General features: G+C 38.0%; 1 protein-coding gene across 9 annotated transcripts in view; it reads right to left on the bottom strand.

Annotated features, from left to right (window-relative positions):
* PEAK1 (pseudopodium enriched atypical kinase 1) overlaps nt 1-16,887 on the bottom strand; it is a 295,209-nt gene that overhangs the window by 25,484 nt on the left and 252,838 nt on the right. For all 9 annotated transcript variants that reach the window (XM_057489007.1, XM_057489006.1, XM_057489005.1 and 6 more), the window contains one exon: nt 3,645-4,390. In XM_057489007.1, the coding sequence (XP_057344990.1) occupies nt 3,645-4,390 (746 nt within the window). The remainder of the gene's footprint in view (nt 1-3,644; nt 4,391-16,887) is intronic.

Below are 16,887 nucleotides of genomic sequence, written 5' to 3'. Positions count from 1 at the left end.
GTTCAACCATTGTGGAAAGCAATATGGAGGTTCCTCAAAAAACTCAAAATAGAAATACCATTTGACCCAGTAATTCCATTCCTAGGAATTTACCTGAAGAAAAGAAGATTCCCTGATTCAAAAAGACAGATGCACCCCTATGTTTATCGCAGCACTATTTACAATAGCCAAGACATGGAAGCAACCAGTGTCCATCAGTAGATGAATGGATAAAGAAGATGTGGTACATATACACAATGGAATACTATTCAGACATAGGAAGAAAACAAATCCTACTATTTTCAACAACATAGATGGAGTTAGAGGGTACTATGGTCAGTGAAATAAGCCAGGTGGAGAAAGACAAGTACCAAATGATTTCACTCATTTGTGGAGCATAACAAGAAAGCAAACTGGAAGGAACAAAACAGCAGCAGAATCACAGACTCCAAGAAGGGACTAGTGGTTACCAGAGGGAAGGGGTGGGGGAGGGAGGGAGAAGGTGATTACGGGGCATTATGATTAGCACACATAATGTAGGAGGGTCACGGGGAAGGCAGATAGCACAGAGAAGACAAGTAATGACTCTACAGCATCTTACTCTGCTGATAGACAGTGACTACAGTGGGGTCAGGAGGGACTTGATAATATGGGTGAATGTTGAAACCACAATGTTGCTCATGTGAAACCTTCATAAAATTGTATATCGATGATACCTTAATTAAGAAAAAAAAGAGTATGTGCCATATGAAAACAAGATAAAACCTTGGAAGAAAACCCTAATGAAATGAAGGTAAGTAATTTACATGATAAAAAGTTCAAAGTAATGGTCATAAAGATGCTCAGTGAACTGGGGAGAATAAATGAACACAGGAAGAACTTTGACAAAGATATAGAAAATACAAGAAAGTACCAAACAGGAGTTACAGAGCTGAAGAATCTAACAACTGAACTGAAAAACATACTAGAGGAGTTTACCAGCAGACTAGATGAAGCAGAGGAAAGCATCAGTCAATCTGAAGACATGACAGTGGAACTTATCAAATCAAAGGACCAAAAAGAAAAAGAGAGTGAAAAAAAGTGAAGATAGCTTAAGGGACTTACAGGACAACATGAAACAGACCAATATTTGTATCATAAACTCCTCAGAAGGAGAAGAGAGAGAGAAAGGAACAGAAATCTTATTTGAAGAAATAATAGCTGAAAAATTCCCTGACCTGGTGAAAGAAACAGACATCTAGATCTAGGAAGCTCAGAGAGTTCCAAACAAGAGGAACCCAGAAAGACTCACACCAAGACACATTATAATTAAAATGTTAAAAGTTAAAGAATAGGAGAAAACATTAAAAGCAGCAAGGGAAAAACAGCTTGTTACATATAAGGGCACCCCCATAATATCATGAGCAGATTTTTCAGCAGAAACTTTACAGGCCAGAAGGGAGTGGCATAATATATTCAAAATACTTCTAGAAAAAAAATTCCAAACAAGAATACTCTACCTGGCATGGTTATCATTCAGAATTGAAGGAGAGAGTTTTCCAGACAAGCAAAAGTTAGAGTTAATCACCACTAAACTAGCTTTGCAAGAAATATAAAAGGGGCTTCTTTAAGCTGAAAAGAGAGAGTCAAGAACACATATGAAAGAATAATTCTCACTGGAAAGGTAAATATGTACTAACAGTAGTAGATAAAGTCATTTATAAAGCTAGCTAGTATGAAAGTTAAAAGACAAAAGCAGTAAAAATAACTGATTACAATTACTTAAGGCATAGACAAGATAAAAAGATACGAAATGTGACATCAAAAACAAAATTTGGGGGGGAGAGTAATCATGTTGAGCTTTATAGTGAGATCAAACTTAAATTATTATCAACTTAAAACAGACTGTTATAAATTTTAAGTCTCATGGTAACCACAAAGCAAAACCTATAGTAAATAGACAAAAGAGGAAGAGAAAGGAATATAAGCATACCTCTAAAGAAACCACAAGGGAAGCGATCAAGAGAAGAAAGGAGCAAGGTGAACTACAAAAACAGTCAGAAAACAATGAACAAAATGGCAGTAAGCACATACCTATCAATAATTACTTTAAATGTAAGTGGACTAAATTCTCCAATAAAAAAATAGAGTAGGTGAATGGATAAAAAATAATCTATATGTTGCCTAGAAGAGACTCACTTTAGGTGGAAGGACACACACAGACTGAAAGTGAAGGGACGGAAAAAGGGTATTCCATGCAAATAGAAACCAAAAGAAAGCTGGAATAGCTATGCATTAGTATATATCAGACAAAATGGACTTTAAAACAAGACAGTAATAAGAAAGAAAGATGGGAATTACATAATGATGAAGAGGTCAATCCAACAAGAGATAACATTTGAAAATATTTATTCGCTCAACATAGGAGCACCTAAATGTATAAAGCAAGTATTAACAGACCTAAAGGGAGAAATAAACAGCAATACAATAATAGTAGGGGACTTTAATACCCCACTTGTATCAATGTCCACACAGAAAATCAATATGGGAACACTGCTTTTAAAGAACACATTAGATCAGATGGACTTAACAGGTATTTAAAGAACATTTCATCCCAAAACAACAGAATGAACATTCTTCTCAAGTGCACATGGAACATTTTCCAAGATAGATATGTTAGGCCACAAAACAAGTCTTAGAAATTTAAGAGGATTTAAATCATATCAAGCATCTCTTCTGACCACAGTGGTATGACACTAGAAATTAATTACACAAAGAAAACTGGGAAATTCAGAAATATGTGGGAATTAAACAATGCTCTACTGAACAACCAATGGGTCAAAGGAAAAATAAAACAATATCATGCAAATGAAAATGGAAATGTAACAAAGTCCATGCTTTATATGATGAAGCCTATGTCTTACTGTTACAGTGAATGTAACTGGACAAGAATTCATGATGTTAAGAGTTTGGCACACTTGAAGAAGTGGGTTGGAATGGGTGGTATACATTTAAGAAATTCATATGTGACATAATGGATAAAGTGTAGGCTATGGAGTCAGAGAGCTCTGTGTTTAAATCCCAGCTCTAATTGCCAGTTGTGCGACCATTAGCCAGTTAGCTCACACTCTGAGCTTTATTGACTCACTTGTCAAATGGATAAAAAGAGCTTAACCTCATAAATTTGAAGTGAATATTAAATTATGCAACACTAATAAAGTTCCTGGCACATCAACAAATATTGGTTATCTTCTTCTATAAAAATTTTCTCTAGGAAGCAGAGGAGTGATAGAGCAGGGGTCAACAAGGGTCTCTTATTTGCTAGAGAATAAGGACAGAAACATAGAGTGGAAGGCACATACCTCATTTGTGCAGGTAGCCCTTGTAAACAATCACAGCTCAAGGATTACCTAATTTAAGAAGACTTCTCTGTGGGTTAAGGTTCTTCTAAGCTCTGACAGAATTCTGTTACCTCTGTCTTAGCGCTCAACATACTGTGTTGAAGGTCTATCTTTTTACATGTCTATTGTTCTCCCTAGATAATAAGTAAGCTCCCTGCTTATTACAATTATCTGGTGTAAGGTAGATGCTCAATAACTTTTTGCTGAATGGAGGAACAGAGGAAAGAATAGTCGCATCCCAGTAACAGTGATCAGACTAAAATCAGATTTATAGTATTTTCTTACCTTGACGGCATAGTTATTAAGTGGATCTTTTGCATATGAGGCTGTGTAGTAAACTGCATCACCTGCCTCACAACATGGCTTGTCACTGGTTAGCCTGAAGTCTGACCAGCTGTCCACCCCAAAACGGAGCTGGTCTTTCTGTCCAGCCATGAAAAGGTCTTCACATTTAACAGTCAGTTTCTTCAAGGCATCGGTGTGGAGGCTTCGGATTTTACCCACCACTTCTTCCCGATTCTCAAGTCCTCGATAAAGTGCTTGTCTCTGTGGCTTCTGGAAGGCCCGGCCCTGTCTGCCAGAGGGACCACGCCGGCTGGACAGGGACTCCGTGCTGCTGGAAAATCTATCCTTGATACTGAGAGCGGTTAAGCTGGAGATGCTGTTTGCTGCTGAGGGGCCAGGTCTCTCCCTGGGCAAAGGTCTCTCCAAGGAGTCATAAGGCTCAATGTCCGGTCCTTTGAGTTCGTAACTGACGGAAGAGCCAGCACTGCTGGCATCCCAGTTGGGGTCGATTTCATAGGTGGGATTAGCCATGACACAGAGACTTGTTTCCCTGGATTTCCGGAGGTCTCTGGAGATGGGCTCTGTATTGGCTCTGATGATCATTTTCTTTGGCAGTGGGGGCGGTGTAGGTTGGGAAGCATTAGGTGCTTCTTGGTCTGTTCTCCCACCAGAGGCAAGGGCGTCGTCCGAAGCTCCTTTAGGCTGCCGTGGATGCTTGGGCGGTATCATGGCTGCTCTAGATTGCCCTGCATTTTTTAAAAGAGAAAGAGAGAGAAAAAGAGAAGTAAAACTAAGCCAAGTATTCATTCTTGTTACATAATTGAAATTTAAGAAGAAATAAGTGAGGTGAACATGATAATGTAAGAAGTCAATGCCTTGAATTCAAAATGGTAGTAGAAAACACCAAAGGATTGGTTAGCATTAAAGGAAAGAGTCTAAGACTTGGTGGGAGTAACACATGTGAACAAGGCCTCAGCACGTCTGTGCCGGAGGAACAGGATGACGGGGTTTGTTTTTAAAAGGAATCCAGATTCGCTACTCCTGCTGTATCTGCCGCCCTAGAATACCACGAGTTACAGACACTCACATGCCCGGTGACAGGGCAGAGATGACAGCATTTGTGAATAATGAATACTTGGAAGCATTATTAAATACAGTTGAAACTAGCAATGTGACCACTAGACTTGTGCTCAGAAGCTACTATTCTGTTCTTTTACTTTGTTGCAAAGTTAAGTTGTATTGTATATAGCATTTGTAATTTTGGATCTAACACATATCAATACAATTTCATAAACCATGTTATTTTATTCCACTACAGAGATGCTTAAACCGGGCTATGTATAAGATTCCTGTGATTGTGGTAGGGGGAAAAGTGTACATGAGCAGTCAACTGCTGTTCCAAACATCATTAACATGAGTCTGTTTTACTTTGGGGTGCATGTAAACTGTGATTTGAGAGATGCTTTGTTTGAACATCTCTTTCAAGCCCTAGTTATAGAGCCAATCTCTGCTTCCTTTCTAGCATTTATGCTTGTAAGAAGATAAAATACACAGTGTGTGATCACTGACACCTTCTGGGGAGAGACATTTTTTTTTTAAAGATTGAGAAAAACACAATAAACTTTTATAAAAGCTATTAAAATATCTCAAAGCTAGAGAATAATGATCTGTTATGGGTTAATATGTCCCATCCTCAAAATGTTGAAGACTTTACCCCTGGTACCTGTGAGTGTGACCTTATTTGGAAATAGAGTCTTGTAGAGGTAATTAAGATGAGGTCATGGGCCCTAATCCAATATGACTGGTGTCCTCCTAAGAAGAGGAAAATGTCGTATGAAAACAGACACACAGGGAGAATGCCATGATGTAAGTAGAGACTGCAGTAATGCAGTTAAGGCGAGGATGCTGAGGATTCATGGCTACCACCAGATTCTAGAAGGAAGTAAGGATTCTACCCAGAATCACAGAGGGAACATGACCTTGTAGTAACGTGAAGGGTATGCACAAATATAAATTATGATTGTAATAACACTATATTCCATTTCCCATGTGTAGAACTCTCTTTAAAGATACATAACAGTTTATACAAACTATGACAATATATACAGCAAACCTAAGGACCCCCTTTCTCCAACAATGGCATGCAGCAATTTTTTTTTACAAGGAATAGAGCTACATTACATACAAATTAAACAAAAATATGTATATAGAGACAGCATTTAAGAATGAGAGAGAGAGAAAGCATATAAGAATGCTAATCTCCAAGAGGGCTAGGACTTGTATTTACTTATCTGTTATGCCAAGAACAGGACCTGGATATAATAGATGGTCAAATATTTCTTGAATGACTACAGAATATATATATTTAGGGTTGAAAGAGAAAAAGTGGTAAAATTGTATAGGTACAAGGAAAGATACAGAATCAGTAATTTAAAAACTCCCAGAAAGAAAAGTCCAAGACTATCTGGTCTCATTGATGAATTCTACCAAATGTTTAAAGAATTATTAACACCTATCCTTCAAAAACTCTTCCAAAAAATACAAGGTTAGGAAACACTTCTCAACTTGAAATATTTGAGGCCAATATTACTTACATAACCAAAACCAGACAAAGATATCACTCACACAAAAAAACTACAGACTAATATCACCTAAAAATATAGACACAAAAATCCTTATAAAAATATCAGGAAACTGAATCCAATAACATATAAAAAGGATTACACACCATGACAAACTTGGATTTATCCCCGGAATGCAAGGTTTCCTTAGCATCTGAAAATAAATTAACACAATAAGCCATGAAAACAGAATAAAGAGGAAAAAAGTCCTCACGTGATCACCTCAGTAGATGCAGAAAAAGCATTTGATAAAATCCAACATCTTTTCATAATAAGAACACTGAACAACTAGGAAGCGAAGGGAATATGCTCAACTGATAAAGGGTACCTATGAAAAACCAAGAGCTAATGTTACACTTAATGGTAAAAGACTGGATGTTTCCCCTTGAAGATCAGGAACAACACAAGGATTTCTGTTCTTGTCATTTCTATTCTACATTATACTAGAGGACCTAGTCAGGGAAATTAGGAAAGAAAAAGAAATAAAAACACCCAGATTGGAAAGGAAGTAAAACTATATTCATAGGTGACATAATTTTATATATAGAAGAGCCTGAGGAACCCACATATAAGCTATACTGCAAAGTTACAGTAATCAAAATAGTATAGTACTGGCACAAGAACAGACCCATAGATCAATGGAACAAAACATAGAGACAAGAAATAAACACATATGTAGTGAATTAACATATGACAAAAGAACTGTGAGTACAATGGGGAAAAGACAGTCTCTTCAATAAATGGTGTTGGGAAAACTGGACAGCTGCATGCAAAAGAATGAAACTGGATTACTGTCTAACTCCACACAAAAGTAAACTCGAATGGATTAAAGACCTAAACATAAGACATGAAACCATAAAACTCTTTTAGAAGAGAACATAGGCAAAAATCTCCTGAACATAGGCATGAGCAATTTTTTTCTGGACATGTTTCCTTGGGCAAATGAACAAGTGGGACTGCATCAAAATAAAAAGCTTCTGTACAGCAAAGGACACCATCAACAAAACCAAGGCAACCTATAGTATGGGAGAATATATTCATTAATGATTTATACAATAAGGGGTTAACATCCAAAGTATATAATGAACTGATATGTCTCAATACCAAAAAGACAAATAACCCAATTAAAAAATGGATGGAGGACTTGAACAGACATTTTCCCAAAGAAATTCAGATGGCCAGCAGGCATATGAAAAGATGGTTCCCATTGATAATCATCAGGGAAATGCAAATCAACACCACAATGAGATATCACCTCACACCAGTCAGAACGTCCACTCTACAAAACACAAGAAGTAACAAGTGCTGGCGAGGACGTTGAGAAAAGGAAACCCTCCTATACTTGGGATATGTATGGGATTGTAAATTGGGGGTAGGAATGTACATTGGTGCAGTCACTATGGAAAGCAGTATGGAGGTTCCCCAAAAAACTAAAAATAGAAATACCATATGACCCAGTAACTGCACTTCTAGAATTTACCTGAAGAAAGCAAAATCCTTGATTTGTAAAGATATATGCACCCCTATGTTTATTACCACATTATTTACAATAGCCAAGATATGGAAGCAACCTAAATGTCCATCAGTAGATGAATGGATAAAGAAGATGTGGTACATATACACAAAGGAATATTATTCAGTCATAAAAAAGAAAGAAATTCTGCCATCTGTGACAACATGGATGGACCTAGAGGGTATTATGCTCAGTGAAATAAGCCAGGTGGAGAACGACAAATACCACATCATTTTACTTATTTGTGGAATCTAAATCAAATCAAAACAAAATTAACAAAACAGTAGTAGACTCACAGACACCGATAAGTGAATGGTGGTTATCATGGGGGAGGGGTTGGGTTGGGTTGGGTGGGTGGAGTGGTGAGGCAGATAATGAGGCACAAAATCTCAATCATAATGTAGTAAGTTGGTCATGGGGATGGAAGTGCAGCAGAGAATATAGTCGATGGTTCTTTAACATCTTTCTGTGTTGACAGATAGTAACTGCACTTATTGGGGTGAGGATTTAGTAATGTCTATAACTGTTGAGTCACTGTGTTGTATACTTGAAACCAATGTAATATTGTATGTCAACTATACTTCAATAAAAAATAAAGCCAAAAACTATTGGAACTTACATACCTTTTCAGCAAGGCTGTAGGATTTAAGATCGATATGAAAAATTACATTGTACTTCTATACACTAGTACTGAACCATCCAAGAATTTAATTAAGGAAACAATTCCGTTCATTATGTCATCAAATAGAATAAAGCATCCAGGAATGAATTTAACAAAGAAGTACAACACTTGTATACTGAAAACTACCAAATAATACTGAAGGAAATTCAAGACCTAAATAAATGATAAGACATTTTATGATGCTCATGGATCAGATACTGAATATGTTCAGATGGAAATATTCTCTAAAGTGATTTAAAGATTTAAATGTAATCCCTATCAAAATCCTAGCTGACTTTCTTGCAGAAACTGACAGGATATTCCTAAAATTTACATGGAAATACAAGGGATCTAGAGTAGCCAAACAAAAAAATCTTGAAAAAGAACTTACATTTCATGATTTCAAAACTTACTTCAAACTTACAGTATGCAAGAATGTGAGTATCGATTAAGAATACAAATACAGATGAACGGAATATAATTGAGAGTCTAGAAATAAACTCTTATATTCATGGTTAATCAATTTTTGAGAAGGTTGCCAAGACAATTCAATGGGAAAATAGTAGTCTTTTAAACAAATGGTGCTAGAACAACTGCATATCCACATGTGAAAGAATTAAGTTGAATCCCTACCTCATACTATACACAAAAATTAATGCAAAATCTATCAAAGCTCTAAATTTAAAAACTGCAAAACTCTTACAAGAAAACATAGGGTTTTCAACTTTGGGTTGGACAATGGTTTCTTAGATATGACATCTAAAGCATAAGGGAAAAAAGGAAAAATAAATAAATAGGAATTCATAAAAATTAAAAAACTTTTATGCTTCAAAGGACAACTTTAATAACGTAAAAAGACAGTTGACAGTATGGGAAAAATATGTACAAATCATATATCTGATAAGAATTTTGTATTCTGAGGTTATAAATAACTTATAATGAAAAGTTAATTACCCCATTAAAAGTGGGCAAAGGATTTGCTCAGATATTTCTTCAAAGAAGATATACAAATGGTAAATCAGCATATGGAAAGATAATTAACATAATTACCCATTAAGTAAATGCAAACCAAAGCCATGAGATAGACTGCACACCCGCTAAGTTAGCTATAATAAAAAAGACAGACAAGTGTTAGGATATGAAGAAGCTCAAACCCTTATGTACTGCTAGTAGGAATCTAAAACAGAGAACTTTTTTGGTAGTTACTAAAAAAGTAAAATATAGAGTTACCATATGATCCAGCATTTCCAATCTGAGGGATATATCCAAGAGAAATGAAAATACATGTCCACACAAAAGCCTGTACACAAATGTTCTTGGCAACGCTATTCACAATAGCCAAAAAGTGAAAACAACCCAAATGTCCAAATGCCCAAATGAATGGATAAACAAAATGTAGTGTAGCAATACAAAGGAATACTGTGCAGCCATAAAAAGAAATGAAGTACTGATATATGCTACAAACTGAACAAACCTTGAAAACATGCTAAGTGAGATAAGCCAGTTAAAAAAGACTACATATTATATGATCCACTTATATGAAATGTCCAGAAATAACATAATTCCATAGGGACAGAAGTAGATGAGTGGTTGCTAGGGGCTGGGAAAGGGCAGGATGGAAATGGAGAGTGAATGCTAGTGGATTTCTGTTTGGGGTGATGAAAATGTCCTGGAATTGGATACTGGCGATTATAAAATTCTGTGAATACATTAAAACTCAGTTAATTGCATACTCTAATAAAAGGGTGCATTTTACTGTACATAAATTATATCTCAATAAGGAAAATCAACAATCCATTCTTAGAAACCCATAACCTTAGTTTTCAGTCCCATCTCACCGGCCCTCTACGCCCCTACTGTCACCAAGGACGGAGGGGCTTGGCAGTCACTGGGCTCTTCCCACAGAGCGGCCCCAAGCCATCTTCTGTGAGAAGTCAGCACCATAGTTCACTTACAAGATGACAGAATATACTTTGTAAAAACCTTCATTTTCCAGTTGTTGACCCAAACCTTTCAGGGATGAATTGGACCGAGAAGGCCAGAAGCAGTGAATGCACTGACCTTGGTGTCCTGCCTGACCACCGCGTCAGACGCCTGCGATCACTGCCTCAGTTCTGCCTCCCTCACTGCACTAGCCACTAGAGAGTTTTTTTTGTTTTTTTTTAACACTAAAGCTTATCACGGCGCTCTTTTACCTAAAAATTTCCTTCCTTGAGAATTTGGACTTGATTCTGAGGACAGAATTTTCTTTGCGGAAGCACAGAAAGCAAGCCCTTCACGACCTAGCCCTGTGGTAACTGTTTCTCTGGCAGCATTTCTCACTGTACCTTGCGGCAGAGCTACCCTGCGGCCAAGTTTCTTGAGCCCTCTTGGCTGCTCCACGCTTTGTGACTCTGCTCCTGCTGACCCTCCTCCAGGAGTGAGTTCCCTGTTCCCTCATCTTTAAGCATTCTGCCTCTCAGGAGGGTTTCCTACTTCACTCCCCCAAACCGGCCTCTCCTACCTTGGGACCTCAGACATATCCTGGAACATTTTTCTCTACACACTTACAGACTTGTGTCCCTGTTTGAATGCCCTACTAGTTTGCTCACTGAGAACAGAAACTGTGTCTCATTTGCATACCAGGACCAAGCAAAGAGTCTAGCTGGGAGGGAAGGAAGGAAGGAATAAATGAATGAAAAAACTGAAAACATGAACCTATACTTGTCCCTTTCATCGTGGGCCCTAAAATAAACTTTCTGAGGTGTCATTTTCTACCCATTTCTCCAAACTAGAACAAACAAAAATAATCATGGACATAGACTGAATAGAGGATTCCAAAAGCGCTTGAAAAAAGAAAACTACCTTGGAACTGTCAAGTGAGACAGAACCTTTCACCAGCAGCAGTCCTTTAATGCTCATCAGGAGGTGGGTCAGCGCTGATCGTGCTACTTCTCACCACCTATAGAACAAGGTCCAAACTCCTCAGCACGGTGGTGGAGGCGCTTTCTTAGCTACCACCAGTTATCATCAACCCTCCCACATGACTCACTCACTTCCTGTTCTTTTAATATGCTCCATGCTTTTATTATTTTATCACCGTTTTAGTAAAGGTGTTCTATCCAAAGCCCAGCTCAAATGACCCTTCTCCATGGAAGCCCTCCCTACTCTCTACTTCCTACCTCCAAATTGGAAACCATCACTTCTTCCTCTGTGTTCTCTTAGCACTGTTTACTCAATCACAGCATCCTTAGCCTCTTATACTGTGTGTTGAATGATTTTTTACATGGCCTCAGAGCCTGTCGTGGTCTGAGACATGTAGCAGCTGTGCAGTAAACGGTGCCAGACTGAAAGACAGCGAGTCAGCAGAGTCGGTCAGCATTCCAAAATGAAGACGGACGGCCAAGGCAGCAAGGAAAGAAAGATGATTTATAGCGGCTTCTCTTCTCAAACAGCAGGATATGATCTCCAGGGAGCTGAAGGGATTTCCACACGGGAATTGGAAACCTTTGCATTCCAAGTGAAACCATGAACATTCCACAGCCCCTGCAAATAGGTCAAGCCATTCTCCCAAGTCTAAAAGTGTGTGTGTTTGTGTGTGTGCGTGTGTGTGTTTGTGTGTGTGCGTGTGCGCGCGCACGCGCGCTTCTCTCTAAGAAAGACAAGTTCTCCTAACTGAATTCCAATCATCTGGGTCAATGGTTTAGAAGCCTGGTATCTCAGCTGTTTTTATTTTAAACTTTTAATTCTGCACATTCCTCTCAAGCCTCTGGGACCAGATGCTAAGCTTTGCATTCAGCAGGCCTGATATCACATACTCCACATTTTTGTGGCATACCAGCTCTCTAAACAGAAAAAAATAGATTGTATTCTAAATCCTGCCTTGCTGTAAACTAAAAAATTCTTTTTGGACAAATATGTTTGACCACATTCAAACCTCACTTTCCTCTTTTTTGGAGTTTTTATATTCTATCTCTTTACTTTCCCCTGCTTAAAAATGTCTTCAGACTGGTCCTCTATCACACTCTAAAAGGCAAATGATGAAAGACGGATTAAAAGGGAATAATTTAATGACACTACTTTGAAGAAGCCGAAAGTGTGTTTAAAGCTCCTCAGGAAAGAAAATGATTGATATGGGGCTCTTAAAACTTACAAGATTGGGATGATAAATAGAAAGGATATAAGGAAAATATTTTTAAAGATGATTCATATTGAAAAACTCAATAACTATCATTATTGATCTATTGAAAGACACTATCATTGAAGACACACTAGGGACACACCATAACAAATGTTTGCTTAAGACCTGACAACATCACCATTTTAGGATGCGAGGGATTCAAGGTACTTAACAACGACCCATCCATACAGGTGTGGCATGCTAATGGGCACAATTGGCCCTCACTCCAGTGAGACAGGAGCGCCAGCATCTCCTGGTCAGTCTCCTGCCTCCAAATCACCCCATAGGTAGCTTGCAACATGATCTTTTAAAAATCCTGATCATGCTCCCTTTATTCAAAATTCTTCACTTGCTTTCCATTTCCTATAGGCAAAAGATGCACTCATTGTGCTATACACCCACACCCACACCCACACCCACACACACCATTTATGGATCTAGCCTTGCTTTTCCACCGTCTCATCTCTCCCATTCTGCCTCCTTTCATTCTGCGCTTAAGATAGCCTGAATTACTCACTTGTCATTAATTGAACATTCATTTCTCTATAAAACTCCAAGCCTTTGTACATGCTCTTTCCTCTACTGGAATGTTCTCCCTTGCTTGTCAATATGGCAAACAACTACTTTTGTTTCAAGCTCTGCTCAAAACTTTCATGACTCTCTCCTACTCTCATCCAGGCAAGGACTTCATTAAACCTTTAAATACCTGCACCACAGCAACCATCACATGGGCTCCTAAGAGTTCACATCCATGCCTGTCTTTACCAAAGACCAAGAGTCCTTGAAGGTAACACTGCTATTGCCAATGCCTAGCCTGGCTTCCAGGAGATAGCTGGTGTTCAGCAACTGTGTGCTGAATAAAAGTATTAAGTCCAAAATAACATGTCTCTTTATTTAAATTGTTATTTTAATCTTCATCCCTAATTTACTTTACAGGGCTCCATGACCAGTGAGATAGATGGGAATGGGAAGAGAGAGGACAAAAGAAGAGATAATCATCTCCAAATTGGGAAATAAGCACTGGAATTTACAAATATAGATGCCACATACCACCCCTGTGCACCAGCCCTGGCTGAACCTAGTGCTCAGTATATCATTTCCTGGAAGCAGACATCAGCCCCTTAAGATGAAGGGTCCTAAATCACCTGGGCATTATTACTGTGCTGGGTCCCACCACAGCCAAATGTGAGCACCAACTGGCAAACCACAGGGGACATCAATTTCATGCCAAATGAGAAAGTTGACCTCCAAAGACCACTTCACGGTAAGCCTCAAATAAAGAGATACAGAGACTGCTTTAAAAAATGTCAGTGGTATAGCAGTTGACAGACTCATTTTTGTAAGATTTTGTTAGTGAAAACATTTCCAAGAACAGATAATATCTGTTGGGGTAAGTTATCTATGTAATTTAAATACTGTACTCTGCCAACTAATTTTAGTGTATGGAAAACTATTTTTAAACGTCAATGCAGCTAACTTAAAAGATAAGGGCACAGTCTATGATTTCTTTTAAAATAGAAGTAATTACATTTTTAGGAAGTACAACAAATGCTCAAACAAATGTTCAAAGCTGTCAATCTCAGGTTTTTTTTTTAAACAACCAAATAGCCTAAAAATGTTCAATTTTTCAATGTTTGGTTCAAATCATTAACTTTGCATTGTGTGGAATATTATCTGGCCCATAAAAATTCTTCAATAATTAGTTTGAGTAAATAAACTAATGGTAATGCATTCTTCAGAATTATTTTTTTTTAAAGTTGTGATTTATGATGATGCTATTCCATAATTACAATATCAGGACCAGCAATGGAATGACATTCTTTTAAGTACACCCATCCCTTAAAATTCAACACCGACAATCAATACACTGACAGGTTTTGGAGACAAAAGACTTTACGGAATTTTCTTTCAGTGTTCAAACTATGTGACTTGAAGCTTTGCTCCAGGTAAGTAAGATGAGAAATGTGGACAGTTTCCTGTGGGGACATATAGGAAGGAAACCGAGGCATGGCTTATATAGTCCCTCAATTAGGAAACCCGTGGATTAAGCCTCATATTAGGAAAAAAAGTCAGCTGATTAATGGAACACATGAACTGTGGCTTGACATTTTCTTACGTGAACTTTCCTGAAAGGGAGCTTGATCTCCCTAACCTGGGAGTCTTATAAAGTCTAATCCAAGATCCATTTTGGGCTCATTCATTTAAACATGTTCTTAGCACCTACTGTGTGTTTTAGGTAATGTGCTAGGTTGTAGGCACACAGAAAGAGGAGCAAGCCAAAAATCTGTTGAGCAAACAGAGACTTGATAGATCTTCTAAAAAGCAATGTATAGAGTGCTTGGTTACAAGGTGAGTGAAGGAGAGCTAAAGTCACCAACTTACTGTACAACAGAGCAGAAGTCATTACAAGTTCCTGATTTTTAGCGGGCTGATAAAGTAGTCAGGTGTTATACTAAAATGATTGCTTTCTTCTAGACATTTTTGAGATAGACAAAAAAAAAAACATGGGGAAATGTTGAAGGTCTGATAAAAAAAACATTGTACCACTTCTTTGGGAAATCATCTTGAGTGGCAGATACCTTGCTAATTCTGTTTGGGGTAGACTGAGGTGTTATAGATCAGAGTTTGTTCAGTGGTCTCCTTCACCATCACCCACGGTAAAACCATCACTCTGTAAGGGACAACCTTCTTAAGGAATCATCAAATTGCATAAAGACCTATGTATTTTTTTGTGCCCACAGAAGACAATACAAATCCCCCAAATACCCATACTTTAAAGCAGTGCTGTCAGACAGAACTTCCTTGTGACAATAGAAATGTTCTGTGTCTGGATGTCCAATACAGCAGCTACTAGTCACATGGGGCTATTCAGCGCTTGAAATGGTGCTCGTGAGACCGAGGAAATGAATTTTTATTTATATTTTAATGAATTTAAATGTAAATAGACAGATGTGGCTAGTGGCTAGTTACTATATTGGGTAGTGAAGTTCTAGAATCTAATAATCAATATAGTTATAAACAAAATAAAGTTTGTTCTATTTATGTTAAGGACAAGGAAAAAAGAAGGGATCTAAATTAGCCCTGGAGAGTGACCTCTTAGGTAAAAAAGAAAAACATACGGTCCGCATAAGTGGCTTTCGGTGGGAATGGCTGTATCCCAGCAGCCCTTGTGCCACAGCAGGGCCGCGAGACTGTCTCAGGGGCAGAGGCCCACCGGGAGATGCCGCTAGGACGGTCAAGGCCCGCTCCAGGGTTTTTTTTTTCTTTTAACCTCTTTCGGAACTGCCTAAGTGTGGGAGCTACAAGACAATCAGCTATACTTTTGTGTCACTGTAAGTAGCAGATTCGGAGATCTGGATCCTAGAGTCACATCGCTATGATTTGTCACCTCTCCTCTAGTCCGTTAGCTACCTTGGGACCCTATATCCTGTGTCCTGTTTCACACCCTCAGTCATTAGTTATACAGGCAGCCCATAACTTTTTCGATTTATATGTTGTTGTTCTGTTTAGTCAACATTTCTAATACACATTTTCAATTATTTCCACTTTATTCAACATTTTCTGTCTAGCACATCAAACATACTTAAAGGAGAAAGCACCAGTATATTCTGGGGGAGAAATAAAAGAACCTCACAATTACTAAGAGCTTCCATATACCAAGTACTGCTTCTGCCACCAGCCCTACAAGGCTGATGTGACTCTTCCCTCATTTCGGAGGAAACGGAAGCTCAGGGACGGCGAACAGCTGACTGCGATCATGCAGGTGAGCAGCGACACAGCTGTCGCATGAACCAAAATATGATCCCCCAAACCTGTTTTTTTCTACTATATTACACTGCTTGCTATATTACTTGACAACCCAATTTTCAGAAATAAATTCCACAGTAAAAATGATGGTAACCCTTAACTTTCTTCCCTCAATTTCTTCCATTGGTGAATCCATTCTCTGCCTCATTAAAAAAAAAAGGGAAGAAAAAGAAAGAATGAAAGAATGTGGTGTTTACAGAATGGTTCTGGAATATTTAAAAAGATCTAAAGCTATTACATTAAGAGGTTTTATTTACATTCAGTTTTAAATACAGATTCTTTTTTTTTTAAAGCTACCAGGGCCGTAAACCATAAGAAATTACCCAAAGGGCTAGCTTAAAACTTCATGCAAATGATTTGTTGAAAGTATTAAAAAAGGTAAGCTCTAAATTCCACCTAAAATACATATTCCGTTAGGAAAAATAAAAACAACAAAAACAAAACAAAAAATTAAAACAATAAAAACCCCTCAGTTGGTCGAA

The sequence above is a fragment of the Manis pentadactyla genome, chromosome 11 (genome assembly GCF_030020395.1).
Source record: "Manis pentadactyla isolate mManPen7 chromosome 11, mManPen7.hap1, whole genome shotgun sequence".
Taxonomy (NCBI): domain Eukaryota; kingdom Metazoa; phylum Chordata; class Mammalia; order Pholidota; family Manidae; genus Manis; species Manis pentadactyla.
Note: the sequence above shows the minus strand (reverse complement) of the source record. Positions and strands in the feature narration are given on the sequence as shown.